The 17,497-nt window shown below is 43.5% G+C and overlaps 1 protein-coding gene across 2 annotated transcripts in view; it reads left to right on the top strand.

Annotated features, from left to right (window-relative positions):
• Positions 1 to 460: 460 nt before the first annotated feature.
• RNF34 (ring finger protein 34, E3 ubiquitin protein ligase) overlaps positions 461 to 17,497 on the top strand; it is a 23,938-nt gene continuing 6,901 nt past the window's right edge. Inside the window, exons 1-4 of one of the 2 annotated variants that reach the window (XM_011948513.1) lie at positions 490 to 590; positions 3,073 to 3,138; positions 15,015 to 15,233; positions 16,368 to 16,775. In XM_011948513.1, coding sequence (XP_011803903.1) covers positions 3,130 to 3,138; positions 15,015 to 15,233; positions 16,368 to 16,775 — 636 coding nt within the window. In that variant the 5' untranslated portion in view covers positions 490 to 590; positions 3,073 to 3,129. Of the gene's footprint in view, positions 591 to 3,072; positions 3,139 to 15,014; positions 15,234 to 16,367; positions 16,776 to 17,497 lie in introns of both variants that reach the window. The other variant, XM_011948514.1, reaches the window with a different exon arrangement.

Here is a 17,497-nt window from a genome sequence, read left to right as displayed (position 1 = left end):
CCCCGAGGTCATCACCGAGCGTGAACGCGGGAACGTCTGGGAAGGAAATCTGAGGCCCTGCTCTGACGGTCATAACAAAAGCCTTCGAGTCAACCGGCGTGTTCAAATCACCACGGCCTTTGCCGCGCTCTCCTCCCCGGAAACTTGACCACCTAGCCCAGAAAGCTGCAGCAGCTTCCTCAGGGGACGCTGTCTCCCACTTCAAACACCCAACCGAGAAAGCGGCTGCGGAGGGCACCTCCCGCCACGCCCAGGTCCGCCGGTCTCCGCTCGGGGAGGAAAAGAATCCTCCCCCTGCACTCGCAGCCAGGAGGAAAAGCCAGAGGCCCCGCCCCATCCCTGTCGCTTCATTGGCTCTGATGACCGGCCCCCCGAAAGCCGGACTCCTATTGGCCATCTTGGCCGCCGCTCTGAGCTTTTACCGGGGCCCGCAGTGAGCGTGACCACTCCCCTTACGTCCGGACGCTCGGTCGCCTCCAGAGGCGCCGGAATCGCCGCCCAGAGGGAAGGAGGTCGGCAGTGCGAAGAGCTGCTATGGTGCTGAGTTTCCTGGTAGAGCCGGCCGAGCCGAGGCGGTCGCGGCCATGAAGGTGAGGGGCCGGTGGAGCCGGACAGACTCTCCTCGCCAATCCTATCCGGCCAGGGCACCTGAAGCGCCTCCTTTCTTTTCGCCTTAGCGGTTACCTAGTAGGCATCTCGGAGAGCTGCGCTGAGGGGGGTCGCCCGCCCGGCTTCAGGGACCGCAACCGGCCCAGGGCAGGCTCCCAGACCCTCTCGAGCTCCTCCAGTGCCACCCGCGTCAGCGGGGAGAAGCCGGGCGCCCCCAGTGTTCGCGCCGGGTGGGCCTCTCTCTGCGCCGGGCCCTGTGCGCCTCCTCGGGGGCCTGAGGCACAGCCACCAGGGCTCGCCTCAGCCTCGGTCCCTTGGCGCGCGGCGTGCCCTCTCCCGCCCCGAGTCCTTGTGCTGGGGACATCGTGGGACCGAGGAGAACAGGAGGGGTGCAGGGGGTGGTGAGGCCGGGGCCAGGTTAACGGGTTAGAGAACTCTCAGGGCGGGGATGCCAACCCGGAAGGGGTGCTTCGTAGGCTGCACGTCGGGGCCGCGACCTAGAGAGGGCTGGATGTGCCTCCATCGCCGCTAGGTAAACGCAGCAAGGAATTTGGCAGCTTGAGTTCTCCAAGGTGGGAGTGAGAGCGTGGGAGCATTACTGATGAGAAGTTGAAGAAAAGGGAGAAAGGGAGCGGGGGTTCCGGCCTACTTCTGAGAGATGATTCTCAACCCAATCGCTGAGAGTTCTGAAGAGCTCCGTGAACAGTAGTCAGTTCACGTATTGATTCATTTGCCGAACTCAAACCAAGTGGGATGAGTCATAAGGCGATGATAACTTTCAGACCTAGACGATTTCGTTAATCTCAGTGCAGAGGTGTGCTGGGGGTGGGTCATCTAGCAGGTGAGCTGCTAGATTAACGCTATCTCCATAAAGCGTCGAAGATTTACTATGGAAGATTGAAAAGGAGTGTCAACTGGTCACAGAAATTCAGCATATATTTTGTTGAACGTTTTCTGTGCGTTAGCCAAGAGTGAGACATGGTGAGGAGAAGTAATTCAAAATACAGTCCCACCCCTTAGGAAGGAGTTTACCATTCAAAAGAAGAGTTATTTGCAAGTAATCATATTACAAGGGAGACGGCTATAGGTATCAAAAAAAAAAAAAGTGGAGGCAAAACCCTTAGGAGCAAGAAAGGATACTTCTGGCTACAGGAAGCAAGGAATATTTTTGGAATAGGTAACTTTGGAACTGTGCCTTGAAGTACGAGGATATTGTAAAAGCTTATTTTTAACTTTCCAGTTTAGTTATAAAATATTATTCCAGCTTGAAATATCTATTACAATATCTAGAAAGTAGCTTTATTTCCTGAAAACCAGCCTCTGCCGTGTTAAGATCCAAAAACAAAGCAGGGATCTTTAATGCCTCGAAGAATGTCAGTATCTTTATTGATACTAAATTTGGGGCCTATTAAGGAACTAACTATCGAAGGAAAGAATTAGGGACAAGTCCAGTGTTGAAATTTTTAAACAAGTTCTTTGAAAACAGACGTGGTTTTTGAATTGAAGTGGAAGGTACTACTTTCCAAGTTGAAATTTTAGAAACAAAGTTGAGTGGCAATTGAAATTGTAGAAAAGATATATATTTTCAGAAGCAAAACACAGACTTGAATAGACATCAGCCTGTGCAAGATGACAGTTATAAATGATGCTTTTGTTTTTGTGAAACTGGGTTTACACCATTTAGGATTTGGGCTGTTAAATGTTTATTATTTAACTTAATGTTGATTTATATTGAAATTGTTTAATTGTGAGTATGCTCATCTGTAGATTTCTGGGCAGAGACTGATTCCTGATGTCATGGAATGCTAACATGTGAATGTTCATGTAAGGAAATACTTCTTTCTGTGGAATTAAAATTACATTAAAAGCTAAGCAAGTATATCTGGCCGGGCGCAGTGGCTCACGCCTGTAATCCCAGCACTTTGGGAGGCCGAGGCAGGCGGATCACTTGAGATCAGGAGTTCGAGACCAGCTTGGCCAACATAGCAAAACCCTGTCTCTATTAAAAATTATTTTAAAAAAAAAAAGGAAAAAAAAAGTTAAGCAGTTAAAAACAAAAAAAGCTAAGCAATTATATAGATAAGTACATGTTCACTCAAACCTAGAGCAGCTGGTTTTAGTGTATGTGTGGAATGGGTATTTTACTTTCTTCCTTTGGTGGTTTGGTTTGGTTTGGTTTGGTTTAGAAACTGATGTTTTGAAATAGGTCTTACCTCTCAGACTCAAATAACTTTTTAGCCTTACAGTAACATCCAATCAATTTCCCATAAGGGATTAAAAAAAAAAATCCAAATTGGTGCTCTGTGTTAATTTGATTTAATCCTCTTTCCCATTTTTCCTTATTTATATTGATCTCACCGTTAATTGTGCTAATCTCGTTTGTTCTTCCAAGCTCAAAATGAGCTATCAAGGAGAAAGTAATCTACTGAATGTAATTCCTTTTCCTTTTTTTTTCTCTGAAAGGTGGGGGAGTGGTGCTAAGGATCAAGTATACTGTTAAAAAAAGAAAAAAATCCAAGCATGAGGAAGGTAACATTTATATCTATAGCACACCTTATTGTAATAATCTATCAGTTTGACCAATGTCTTGTCTAAAAGTATTACGTTTTAGAGTTCATCATCTGTTTTTGCAACCTGCTTAATGTCCAAATGGTATGAGAGAAATAATTTAGGATGTAGAATTTCTTCCTTTGTGGTATATAGTCGGATATTTGGTCACTAAGAAAGAGTTAGGTCGCTGCATATTGTATTTCACTTGAAGCAGCAGTTTTGATAAGAAATCCTTTCACATTCTAAGGAGCATATGTTTCTCAAATGACTCTAAATAGGATAAAGAGGCCGGGCGCAGTGGCTCACGCCTGTAATACCAGCACTTTGGGAGGCCGAAGCGGGCAGATCACAAGGTCAGGAGATGGAGACCATCCTGGCTAACATGGTGAAACCCTGTCTCTACTAAAAATACAAAAAATTAGCCGGGCGTGGTGGCAGGCACCTGTAGTCCCAGCTCCTCGGGAGTCTGAGGCAGGAGAATGGCGTGAACCTGAGAGGCAGAGCTTGCAGGGAGCCAAGATCACGCTACTGTACTCCAGCCTGGGCGACAGAGCGAGACTCTGTCTCAAAAAAAAAGGATAAAGATTTGCTTTGTCAGCTGTTTTTTCTGCTTTGCTTTAAGTTATGTAGGAAAGTTTAACCTAACCAAGGATGAAACTGTAAAACTGATTATTTTATATCACTGTTGCTAAGATTTAATACATCTTTTTCCTGTCGTTTAACACAGAACATTGAGTTTTAGCAAACTTAAGGTTGTCCAGAGTTTAAAACAAACCCTGCACATATAGTGGGTGAGTTCTCTGAGGAAGCTTTCATTGGTGGAAGAACTGTATCCCTCCTTGGTCCTTGTAGATTCATGTAGCATCCGAGACAGTTATTTTTGAATTTAAAACTTCTAGGTTCATCCTTAAAATAACTGTGTAAATAACATATTTAACTTAGAGTTATGGCAAGCAAGGTAGACTCTTATGAGAAGAGTCTATGGCATTATTATTACATTGCTATTTACCTAGTTTAATAAAAAGTGAATGACTTAGATCATTTAGTTTTCTGTTTCTTTCTTTCTTTTTTTTTTTGAGACGGAGTCTCACTCTGTCTTCAGGCTGGAATGTAGTGACACGATCTCAGCTCACTGCAACCTCCGCCTCCCAGGTTCAAGCAGTTCTCCTGCCTCAGCTTCCCGAGTAGCTGCCACGCCTGGCTTATTTGTTTATTTATTTATTGTTTTGTATTTTAGTAGAGATGGGGTGTCACCATGTTGCCCAGGCTGGTCTAAAACTCCTGAACTCAGGCAGTCCGCCCACCTCGGCCTCCCAAACTGCTAGGATTACAGGCTTGAGCCACTGTACCCGGCCTAGTTTTCTGTTTTCATACTCATAAACTTTCTTTTTCCTTCTCTCCCCAAAAAAAAAAAAATCTTTTTTTTTTTTGAGATGGAGTCTCTGTTGCCCAGGCTAGAGTGCTGTGGCACCATCTCAGCTCACTGCAGCCTCCACTTCAAGTGATTCTCCTGTCTCAGCCTCCTGTGTAGCTGGGACTACAGGCACGCACCACCACACCCAGCTAATTTTTTTTTGGTATTTTCAGTAGAGACCGGGTTTCACCATCTTGGCTAGGCTGATCTCGAACTCCTGACCTCAAGTGATCCCGCCCGCGTCGGCCTCCTAAAGTGCTGGGATTAGAGGTGTGAGCCACTGCGCCTAGCCTGTCATTTAATCTTTATGGAAACCACCATAGCTATTCTGATTCTTCGTTCCAGTCTGGCTGGTTGGTACGATATTTAATGGAATCATTAAAAGGGATCACATCCTGATGTAGTTTAGGATTGAAAATTTGTGGTAAACTTGTGAATTCTTTAAATTGAGCATTTTGAAGTATTTTCTACCCACAGGGATTCTGAAAGCATATTAGATTATACACACACAGAAGCAAAGACAGCTGAACCTTGAGGCCATTTGAAAATCCTGGCACTGTGCCAGAAAGAGAGCTGGGCTACTGCTCTTGCAAAGAAACAGAACACCTTTTTCCTCTTGTTTTTGTTGACTGTAATGATGTTTCGTGGACTTACATTATTTGAATCTGAGGAACCTGAGTCCTTATAACCTTATTGGCCAGAAACTGTCATTCCTACTCTTATGCAGATTATTTAGATTTGTATTCTTCCCCCTCCCATTTGCTTCCTCCCCTTTGCTCCTACAGAGGGGAGGGGGCTTCTAATTCCTTTTTGGGAAAGGAATAGTATGGGAGAAACACTGTCAGTCTCTGCTACTGGAGGAAAAAGGGGGACTTGAATATTGAGGAGTTTCAGTGAAGGAACTGACATGCTTGGCTCAGTACTTTCTGGGACCTTCTCACATCTGTCTTCCTGTAGTGAAGATTGAGTTCTGGTCTCTACTCAACTAGGTGGTAAGCTGCTCTTGGTCAGCTGTGTATTATCCAGACTTGTTGGCTGCAGAGCTAAGGTCCTGTTCTCCATTTGATGCTATCAGTAAAGACAAACATTTTAACTTCTGTTTGTCTTATTTCTTCTTCTTTTTTTTTTGAGACCAGGGTCTTGCTCTGTCACCTAGGCTGGAGTGCAGTGGTACAGTCTCTGCTTACTGCAACCTCCGCCTCCCAGGTTCAAGCAATTCTCCTGCCTCACCCTTCCGAGTAGCTGGGATTACAGGCATACACCACCATGCCTGGCTAGTTTTTGTATTTTTGTAGAGATGGGGTTTCACCATGTTGACCAGGTTGGTCTGGAACTCGTGACCTCAGATGATCGTCCTGCCTCAGCCTCCCAAAGTGCTGGGATTACAGGCGTGAGCCACTTTACCCGGCCTCTGTCTTATTTCTTAATTAGCTCCAAGTTGGATGTGGAAAAAAGGTACTGTTACTGGCTCCCTAAAATCTTGGTGCACTGTCTTTGAAGAGAAGAGAACTGGCATTGGATACCAGAATGACAGGAGGATATCTAGGTGTCTGAGGCAGTCCAAGGCAGGTTTTAGAATTTAATTTCTTGTTATGAGATGTGTAAGGTTTTTTTTTTTTTTTGAGATGGAGTCTTGTTCTGTCACCAGGATAGAGTGCTGTGGTGCGATCTCGGCTCATTGCAACCTCCAACTCCCTGGTTCAAGGGATTCTCCTGCCTCCTCCTCCCAAGTAGCTGGGATTACAGGCATGCACCACCATGCCCAGCTAATTTTTATATTTTTAGTGGAGATGGGGTTTCACTATGTTGGCCAGGATGGTCTTGATTTCCTGACTTCGTGATCCACCCATCTCGGCCTCCCAAAGTGCTGGGATTACAGGCATGAGCCACCATGCCTGGCCAGGATGTGTTAAGTTTTTTTTTTTTTTTTTGAGATGGAGTCTTGCTCAGTCACCCAGGCTGGAGTACAGTGGCGTCATCTCAGCTCACTGCAACCTCCGCCTCCCAGTTCAAATGATTCTCGTGCCTCAACCTCCCAAGTGGCTGGGGGGACTACAGGTGCCCACCACCATGCCCGACTGACTTTTTGTACTTCAGTAGAGATGGCGTTTCACCGTGTTGCCCACGCTGGTCTTGAACTCCTGAGCTCAGGCAGTCCACCCACTTCAGCCTCCCAAAGTGCTAGGATTACAGGCGTGAGCCACCATACCCTGCTAGGTATGTTTTTATACCTAGCTAGCAGGTGTAAGTTTTTAATATGATACCTGGTTTTTAACTGATATAAGCCAGGCAGACCATGGTCCTATGGCTGCTCTACTGAGAGCTGCTAGGTATACATACCTAGCAGGTGTAAGTTTTTAATATGATACCTGGTTTTTAACTGATATAAGCCAGGCAGACCATGGTCCTATGGCTGCTCTACTGAGAGCTGCTTTGGCTTAAGAGAGTGGGTAGGAAACGGATTAGACTATCAAGAACAAGTCATTTATTTTTAGTAATCATTGATGGCTAGAAAATAAACTCCAGACACAGGTAAATTCTCTGAGCTTGGAGTTTTGTGCCAGGCATAGGCAGACAGTTGCCTCATTCTCTTATTCTCTGTGTTGTTTTAAACTACATTCATGGTCAAGAGAGGAAATTTAGCTATCTTCACAGATTAGTGTTCTTTTTTTAAAATACAGTTTCAACTTTTTAATTTGGGGATACATGTACAGATTTGTTACATGGGTATACTGAGTGATGGTAAAGTTTGGGTTACAATTGGTCCCATCAGCAGGTAGTGAACACAGTACCCAATAGTTTTTCACCCCTTGTTCCCTTCCTCCCTCCCTCCCCTCTCCCCAGATTATTGTTCTTTCTAACCTGTTAGAAAAAGGGTTATACTTCTTAAATACCACTTGAATTCATGTGGTATAACCCATGGAGTTTTGCTGCCAACTAAGTTCCCCAAGTAGCTCATGAAAGCCCAGATCATGGCTTGCATTTTCAAAGTTCCAGGCTTTTCAGAGATCTGGCTTTGGGCTTTATTCACGGAGGAATAGCTGTAGGATTTTTTTCCCCCAATGAACAAATAATGGATGATGACCCTTCCGTAAAGAAGACACCACTTTGGAATTGAGGCCAGTGAATTGACTGCAAATTCAGAAGCCAAAGGGGTATGCCTAGTGTACTGTCAGAAGCCAAAGGTGGGGGTATGCCTAGTATACAACAACTCAGTGAACTGACTGCAAATTCGGAAGCACAAGGGCTATGCCTAGTATGCTGTCTTTCTAGGAATTGGGTTTGCTCAAAATCTAGGAGGAAATGGAGTGGTTTGTAGAAGATGCTTCAGTCTTACTATCAATATGGAAGCAATGAGTGAATAAAAGAAAAAAGAATACAGGCAAATTTAACTGGAGGAAGATCTTAAAGTATAGGGAAGACAGAAATGGAACAGGAAAGAACATGAACTTAGGTCTCTAAAGCTTTTAAAAGGAGGGTGCAGAAGAGGGATCCTTGCTGGTTATGACCCTATTGGACACGATAACTGGGTTCTAAGGAAATATAATAGAGACAGAGTGTGAAGAGCTCAGAAAATAGATTGGTGTATGTTCTCCCCATCCCTTGTCCCCCTCTCTACTGTAAGAGCTCAGATTCAATAAACTCTTGGTGAAATGGTCTCTTAAATAGTTCTCCAACTGCTTTTATAGGTTCCGTCAAGACATAACAGAAAATATGGGCCAAGCGTGATAGCTCATGCCCGTAATCCCAGTGATTTGGGAGGCTGAAACAGAAGGATCCCTTGAACCCTGGAGTTTGAGATCAGCCTGGGCAGCATATCGAGACCCCGTCTCTAAAAAAATAAAAATAAATGGCTGGGTGTGGTGGCTCACACCTGTAATCCCAACACTTTGGGAGGCCAAGGCAGGTGGATCACCTGAGGTCAGGAGTTCGAGACCAGCCTGACCAACATGGTGAAACCCCGTCTCGACTAAAAATACAAAAAATTACCGGGGTGGGGTGGCGGGCACTTGTAATCACAGCTATTCAGGAGGCTGAGGCACGAGAATCCTTAAACCCAAGAGGCAGAGGTTGCAGTGAGCTGAGATCGTACTACTGCACTCCAGCCTGGGTAACAAGAGTGAAACGCTCTCAAAAATAAATAAATAAATAAATACTAGAAAATGTGGACAGATTTAAGAGGGGAAAGATCAGTATAGGACACTTCAAGCACTATTAGGTGAATGTCAAGGTGACAGTTGAAGGTAGAGATGCCTTTGCCCTGAGGGGACATGTGGAATAAATTTCTGAAATTTATGAGAAAGTACAGAAGATGAAACACACTAAAGGAGAACCAGGTAGATGGAGTCCAAGCTTGGAAGGATTTATCTTTTGGATGGATTCTTCAGCCTGGAGGTGAAGAAGGACAAAAATACTTTGAACAATGGGTGCTTTTGATAGACCCAGAAATCACTGACTTTCTCCTAATATTGGGAGATTTCACACAAGAAAACGTGCAGAGGAGTTAAGGTGGGAAATAAAAGTTTGGGCCCAAAAGCAAAGAGCAAATAAAATCAAGGAGAGCACCAAAGTCCAGCAAAAGTTACAGGCCAATATGTGGTAAAAAGGAAAGGGATTCATTGAAGAATCAGATTAGATTGTTAACAACTCAGCTGACCCTTTTTTTTTTTTTTTTTTGGAGATGGAGTCTTGCTCAGTTGCCCAGCCTAGAGTACAATGGTACAGTGGTGTGATCTCTGTTCACTGCAACCTCCAGCTCCCAGGTTCAAACAATTCTCCTGCCTCAGCCTCTCGAGTAGCTTGGACTACAGGCGTGCACCACCACTGCCTGGCTAATTTTTGTATTTTTAGTAGAGACGAGGTTTTACCCAGTTGGCCAGGCTGGTCTGAAACTCCTGACTTCAGGTGACCTGCCGACCTTGGCCTCCCAAACTGCTGGGATTATAGGCATGAACCACAACGCCCGGCCAAAACTTAGCTGACCCTTTCTTAAAGGATTGGGTAAAATCAAAGTGGGATGTGAAATACTACATATCCCACAACAGAAAAACATGTAGACAGATCTTGGGGAGCATGTGGCTGAGGCATTAGTCCCAGAACTCTAGGGCCACAGGCTTCCAAAGTAACCACAGCCCTTTCCACTCAGGAATCTGTGGACGGTGATGTTCTAGCTGAAACAGTATATGCAGGAAGAAGACATCTTCCCTTTGACTGAGCAGGTCTTAAGCTTTTAACCTGGCCTGTATATCAGAATTACCCAGGGAGTTTTCAAAAAAATTCTGGTGCCCAGGCTGTACCATAGACCAGTAAATCAGAATCTCTGGGGCTGGGACCCCAGGCATCAGTATTTTTAAAGACTTGCCTGGTCAGTCCAACGTGCAGCCGAGGCTGAAAAGCACTCTCTTAAGGGCCGTTTCACAACCCTAGACAAGCCCTTAGCAAGAGGTACAGCAGCTACCAAGGTACAGGACTAAAACACCTGTTCCAACGAAGGGCAGCAGGGGAAGTGTTTCCTGGCACCTCAGTGCTGAAATGAATGTGAAGAAATTCTGTTCATTTCAGCACTGGGATGCCAGGAAACATGGGGCTTAAAGGGGAGATGGAAATTAAGATTTTCAAATATGCTGGATAGGGCCGGGCGCAGTGGCTCATGCCTGTAATCCCAGCACTTTGGGAGGCTGAGGCGGGGGAATCACGAGGTCAGGAGTTGAGAGCAGCCTAACCAACATGGTGAAACCCCATCTCTATTAAAAATACAAAAAAGAGGCCGGGCGCGGTGGCTCAAGCCTGTAATCCCAGCACTTTGGGAGGCCGAGACGGGCGGATCACGAGGTCAGGAGATCGAGACCATCCTGGCTAACACGGTGAAACCCCGTCTCTACTAAAAAATACAAAAAACTAGCCGGGCGAGGTGGCGGCGCCTGTAGTCCCAGCTACCCGGGAGGCTGAGGCAGGAGAATGGCGTGAACCCGGGAGGCGGAGCTTGCAGTGAGCTGAGATCCGGCCACAGCACTCCAGCCTGGGTGACAGAGCAAGACTCCGTCTCAAAAAAAATAAAAACAAAAAAATAAATTTCTTTTCTGAAGAAAGGGGTTATTAAAAGTAGAGGAAAGCTGGATGAGGTGGTGTGAGCCTGCAATCTGATACTTGGGAGGCTGAGGCAGGAGAATCGCTTGAACCCGGGAAGCAGAGGTTGCAGTGAGCCGAGATTGTGCCACTGCACTCCAGCCTGGGCAACAGAGCAAGACTCTGTCTCAAAAAAAAAAAAAAAAAAAAAAAGCTGGATGGGAAAGAAAAATACTTCAAATAAACTAGTGAAGGGGCTTCCCCTGCTTCAAATTTCTGAACTTTCCAGAAAGCTGGAGTGTTGCAAATGCTCCTCTCAGAGAGGATAACTGTAAGTGGATTTGCCCTTCAATATGATGCTACGGTTATTCTCTCATTGGGAGATCACGCTTTCATTGGAAGATTTTGCCCAAATTTAAGTTCACAAATCCTAATGAGGCTGCAACCTGAATTTTTCAGGATTGCTTTTTTCCTTTCTATTCCTGTAGTATTTGGCTGACAATAGTTAATATGTATGTGAGTTGTACCGAATATTGGGTTATAGCATCATTTTTGCCTGAGACACTTTGGAGGTTGACTTGGGCTTTTTTGTTTATTTGTTTTTGAGACAGGGTCTCACTCTGTCACCCGGGCTGGAATGTGGTGGTAAGCATAGCTCACCATAGCTTTGACCTTCCAGGCTCAAGCGATCCTTTTGCCTCAGCCTCCGAGTAGCTGGGACCACAGGCACATGCCACCACACCCGGCTAATTGTATTTTTTGTAGAGATAGAGTCTCCCTATTGTTGCCCAGGCTGGTCTTGACCTGGCCTCAAACAATCCTCCCACCTTGGCCACCTAAAGTGCTGGGATTACAGGTGTGAGCCACCATTCCTGGGCTGTTTTTAAATTTTTATTTTACAATAAGTGGCTGAATTAAGTGTTTTTCTTCATTTTCTTTCTGGGGAACCAAGAGGAAATTCCCTTCCTTGTATAGAAACATGAGGAATGGGACAAAATTGTCCCCCTCCAAAATTGGTATCTACACAGGGAATCCATCTGTTTTCCCAAAATAAGTCCTTCTATTCCCTTTACCAGAGCTGTGTAGTTGAAAAAAAAAAAAATTTCAGCCTAGCATTTTAATGCTCATATTCACTAACATGGTTTGAAAAATTGCATCCTTCCCTAATTCATTGTAAAACTATGCCTGATAAAAAGGTCGTAATTTCTGACAGTGCTGCTTTTAAAAGGGAGTGTCATTTGAGATTTTTGGTCTTCTTTACCAAAAAACACATTTTGAACTTTCTAAGTAGCATGTAAAATTTTAATAATGTTACATTGCCTGTGAAGAGATAATAGGAATTTTTTACACAGTTATTTGTCAGTCATAGGATGGTAGAAAGAGGAGCAGGAGAAAGATAAGTTCTTGTCCATGAGGAACTTTCACTGTAGTCCAGGAGGCAACATCAGACATGAATTAGAAGGGGATAAAAGCTGAGAGAGCTGCTGATTTCATAGCTACATCAGTAGGAAGCTAAAGCTTTGCAAAACTGCACTTCTGTTAACTCCTGGAATGAAGCGAAGCTTATCCTGGGAGTATTTTCTGCAGTTGAAGTATTTTTTTCCCCAAAAAATGTAACATGCAAACTGAATTTAAAACAAAGTTTTTCCGATTGTTTTAAGAGCGCATACTCTAAAGAACTGTGGATGAATCCTTTACTTAAAAGAACACTAACTTTATTATTATTATTAATTTTTTTTTGAGATGGAGTCTCGCTCTGTCACCCAGGCTGGAGTGCAGTGGCGCGATCTTGGCTCACGGCAAGCTCCGCCTCCCAGGTTCACACGATTCTCCTGCCTCAGCCTCCTGAGTAGCTGGGACTACAGGCGCCCACCACCACGCCTTGTTAATTTTTTATATTTTTAGTAGAGACGGGGTTTTACCCTATTAGCCAGGATGGTCTTGATCTGCCTCAGCCTCCCAAAGTGCTGGGATTACAGGCGTGAGCCACCGTGCCTGGCCCACTAATTTTTGTATTTTTAGTAGAGAAGGGGGCTTCACTATGTTGGCCAGACTGCTCTTGAACTCCTGACCTCATGATCCACTTGCCTCGGCCTCCCAAAGTGCTGGGATTACAGGCATGCGCCACTGCGCATGGCTCTATCTGACTTTTAAAGGCATCACTATTTCTTGAGAATTATAGGGTGTGAAGACTTATAATATTGAAATCCTTGGCTTTGATACTTCAGACTGAACCTTGTGTTGTGGTTTGTTCTTTACCTTCTTTCTTTATAATACAACATTACTTCTGGGTAATAGCAGAAACAGCCTTTATCCTTCTGTTGCATTCCAAATTGCCTTTTGCCTTTTAAGGTTGAGGGCTTTTTATTTGCTTATCGTTTTAAGAGCTTGCTGGACAAACAGTAAATGTTTGACAGAATCAGATAATAAAATAAATGGAACTGTATTATTATGTGCTGCCATTTTAAATAATACCTCAGCTATCTCGATTTCCATTACCTATCACATTATCTAGATTCTAGAATATGCTTAAGAATTAGGACAAGGAGCAAAAGCCTATTCGTTCTAAACACTGTAGCTTTTATTTTAAGCATGGGAAAATGCCTTTGGCCCTCACTGAAAATTTATTCTTTTATGTATACTTGTAACAACTGTGGTTATCAGGTTTCTGAGACTGCAGTTAAAAAGGAGACAGGTTACTCTGGGCAGGTATAGTGATAGCCATGGTGGCTCAGAGAGAGGGAAGAGACGGGGAAAAAACCATAGCAAGCAATACATTAGTTCTGGGCCATTTATTGGAGTGGCAAATAGCCCTTATGCCTTGGAAGGTCATCATGTTTATCAAGTCATTAAAAATCATGTTTAGTATCTTCAGTTTGAAAAGGTAGAATAAAAAAATACTTTCCTGTTGTTGCTGGGTTTTATTTTTTTTAATTTTTTTTTATTTTGAGACAGACACTCGCTCTGTCGCCTAGCCTAGAGTGCAGTGGAGTGATCTCGGATCACGACAATCTCTGCCTCCCGAATTCAAGCGATTCTTGTGCCTTTGGCCCTCGCTGAAAGCTAGGAGGCTGGGCACGGTGGCTCATGCCTGTAATCCCAGCACTTTGGGAAGCTGAGGTGGGTGGATCACCTGAGGTCAGGAGTTCGAGACCAGCCACGGTCAACATGGTGAAGCCCCATGTTGTCTACCAAAAATACAAAAAATTAGCTGGACATGGCAGGTGCCTGTAATCCCAGTTACTCGGGAGGCTGAGGCAGGAGAATCGCTTGATCCTGGGAGGTGGAGGTTGCAGTTATCCGAGATCGCGCCATTGCACTCCGGTCTGGGCAACAAGAGTGAAGTTCTGTCTCAAAAAAAAAAAAAAAAAACAAAAAAATCTATTCTGGTTTGTCTACAACTTAAGGTAAAAAAAAAAAAAAATCTAGAGAGAGTTTCAGTTGGTGTTTTGATGTTTTCTTAGTCATTTAAAAAAATTATTTACATATGCCATAGTATATTATACTCAGTTACAAATGCGAAAACAGAGGTTTAAGAAAATGAAGTAATTTAAATTTATGGGCCTGGCGTACTGGCTCACACCTGTAATCCCAGCACTTTAGGAGGCCGAGGTGGGCGGATCACTTGAGGCCAGGCATTTGAGACCAGCCTGGACAACATGGTGAAACCCCATCTCTACTAAAACTAAATTAGCCGAGTGTGTGGCGTGTGCCTGTAATCCTAGCTACTCGGGAGGCTGAGGCAGGAGAATTGCTTGAACCCAGGAGGCGGAGGTTGCAGTGAGCTGAGATCATGCCACTGTCCTGGGTGACAAAGCGAGACCCTGTTTTTAAATAACTAAACAAATTGATGTTATTTCTGTTAAATAATAGCTGAGAAAATCTGCCTTAGACTGTAGAACTGTGGTGTCTAGTGCAGTGGCCACCAGCCTAATGTTGCCAGGTAAAATACAGCATGCCTGGAAAATTTGAATTTCAGATGAAAAATGAAGAATTTTTAGTATATGCATATCCCAAATATAGCAGAGGACAGACTTTTATCCAGTCTTTTTTTTTTTTTTTTTTTTTAACATGCATGTGTACATGTATCTGTTTTGGGTGGGTATGTAGGTTTTTTGTTTTATAAGATTTGGATCATGTTCTCTTTTCCTTTTGTTTAACAAGAGATCATGGGTATTGGCAATGCCAGATATTCTTTGGAAATAGCAGAAAATTAGTTCTTTCCAAATGGCTTGAAATTTCAGTGCCCAGAGGAATATAGTAATCTCAAAATTATTGAGGGCAGACTTACCTCTCCAGAATAGTATTCCCTGAGGACCCCACAGAGCCCAGATTCCACTTAGCTTTAAACTGTGGGATTTGTGTTCCTTTTCAGGCGGGTGCCACGTCTATGTGGGCTTCGTGCTGTGGGCTGCTGAATGAAGTCATGGGAACTGGAGCTGTCAGGGGCCAGCAGTCAGGATTTGCAGGAGCCACCGGTCCATTCAGATTTACACCAAACCCTGAGTTTTCCACCTACCCACCAGCAGCTACAGAAGGGCCCAACATAGTTTGTAAAGCCTGTGGACTTTCATTTTCAGTCTTTAGAAAGAAGGTGAGTTGGATGAAATGTTACATAACAAGACACATGGGTCAGAATTCTTGATTGTAGGTTATTTTGAATAGCTAGTGAATTTTCATTTCTGTTTGTAAAAATATCAAAAGCTTAGTTCCATTAGCCATTTTCCATCTAGAAAAGTACTTAATTTGGAGGGATTATATTACTGCTCAAGTTTTCTGACTAGACATTATTTCTTATGTTCAGGCATCCTTTCTCCTGAACTTTGACCTGTTTGTGTCATTTTATTCTCCATGATGATGTTTATTTCCTAAAGCAATAAATTTATTAGTCTGTAGTTTTGTTCACAAATGATTTACTGTAACTGTGATTCAGATTCAAGTTTCAAAAAAGTATCCCTTACCTTAACTTTCAAATGAAGAAATGAATGCAATAAATTAACTACTCTTTAGAGATTCAACATAAAATACTTAGCTAACAGTTATTTTCACTAAGATAGAAAGTCATTCAGAGAACCTTATATTGGTAGGCCTCCTTGTTCTCTTTGATCATTAGTTTAGTCTTTTGAAATACTTAAAGAAAAACAAATGTTAGCTTGTGGGAACAATGCACTGAGCAGAAACAACCACATCTTAGTGCCCTCTTCAGCTTCTGTAGTGGCATGGCTTTGATTGTGATTAGGCTGTGTAGTTTACAGATTACTGTATTAGTGGGTCCTGTATTTTCTTGGATTGACCTTGAGAGATCAGTTGCCTTTCTCTTTCCCACTCAGTCTGTGTTATGCTTTTTGTCTTCTGCTCTTTAAATGGGGAAATTGTTCATGTAGGAAAAGATCAGGAAGTGTGATTATGCTTTCTGCTCTATGTGGTTCAAGCTCTGTTTTGTTAATTATATGTTTATACCAAGGGGTGGAAAGGTTTTAATTCATTAACACAAGAGTGTCTTTTTCTTAAAGTCCTATATTAGAACTTCTGTGAATTCAGACTGCCTTGGCAATGAATTATTTTGATTTTCATGGCTTTTGGAACATGAAAATGCCTGTGGAAATAGTCTGGTGCCATTGGGGACTTCACTAAGAACTAAAATTAAACTTCAATAGAAGGCAGAAAGAAAACTCATGTTTTCATAATGGTTTATATTTTGCATCATCAAATGCTTTTCTTTCTTCAGCATGTTTGCTGTGACTGCAAGAAGGATTTTTGCTCCGTTTGTTCAGTCTTACAAGAAAATCTCCGTAGATGTTCTACTTGTCACTTATTACAAGAGACAGCATTTCAGCGCCCTCAGTTAATGCGACTGAAGGTGAAGGACCTGCGGCAGTATCTCATTCTGAGAAATATACCCATAGATACTTGTCGTGAGAAGGAAGACTTGGTGGATCTAGTGTTGTGCCATCATGGACTAGGCTCTGAGGACGACATGGACACAAGCAGTCTGAATTCCTCAAGGTCCCAGACTTCTAGCTTTTTTACACGTTCGTTTTTTTCAAACTATACAGCCCCCTCTGCTACTATGTCTTCGTTTCAGGGAGAGCTTATGGATGGAGACCAGACATCCAGATCTGGAGTGCCAGCACAGGTACGAGGGGTTAACTAATTACACCCAGGGCCCGGCACGCTTACTCTTGGCCATATGTGGTGGGGCCTTTAGTGCTTGACAACTTCTGATAAACTTCAAGTCATGTGCTGGAGTGGACCTTCCACACCCAGCTGAACTCTGCACTTACAGGCTGTCCTGATGTATAGTGTCTGCTGAGGTGCTAGGTGGCTCCAAAGTCTGCTGTCTGAAGGGTTCCAAAATAGCTCATCAGTCTCTTGGCCTTAGTTACCTTAGTTTCTCTATCTTATACAGTTAGACACTAACTGTTGAGGAAATGGCTGTGAAAAAGCAGCACATACACGTGTAGTGTTGTGTGTTAGTACACATGTTTCAGTAACCACAGAAAACAATCAGTAGTGTCAGTTAGCCTCATGCCCATTTGCCTTGCTACGGTGAAACTGTTCTAATTTAGTTAATGAAAGAGCCATCTCAGTTAGTGAAAAAATGTAGCTATTTACTAATTGTAATTAATAATATTGTCCCAATGAGGTCCTTGGGCATCCTGACTGAATAACATGTAAGGGCTTGTAATTAATATTTACTTGTACGTGAGTGATTCTGAACTGCTGAAAGAAATGTTTTGAACACATTTTTTTCTCATTTAATTTTCTTTTCTGAAGAAAGGGGTTATTAAAAGTAGAGGAAAGCTGGATGAGGTGGTGTGAGCCTGCAATCTGATACTTGGGAGGCTGAGGCAGGAG

The sequence above is a fragment of the Colobus angolensis genome, unplaced genomic scaffold (genome assembly GCF_000951035.1).
Source record: "Colobus angolensis palliatus isolate OR3802 unplaced genomic scaffold, Cang.pa_1.0 Scaffold28, whole genome shotgun sequence".
NCBI classification, from domain to species: domain Eukaryota; kingdom Metazoa; phylum Chordata; class Mammalia; order Primates; family Cercopithecidae; genus Colobus; species Colobus angolensis.
The sequence above is the reverse complement of the archived record's forward strand: the minus strand, read 5'-3'. Positions and strand labels throughout refer to the sequence as shown.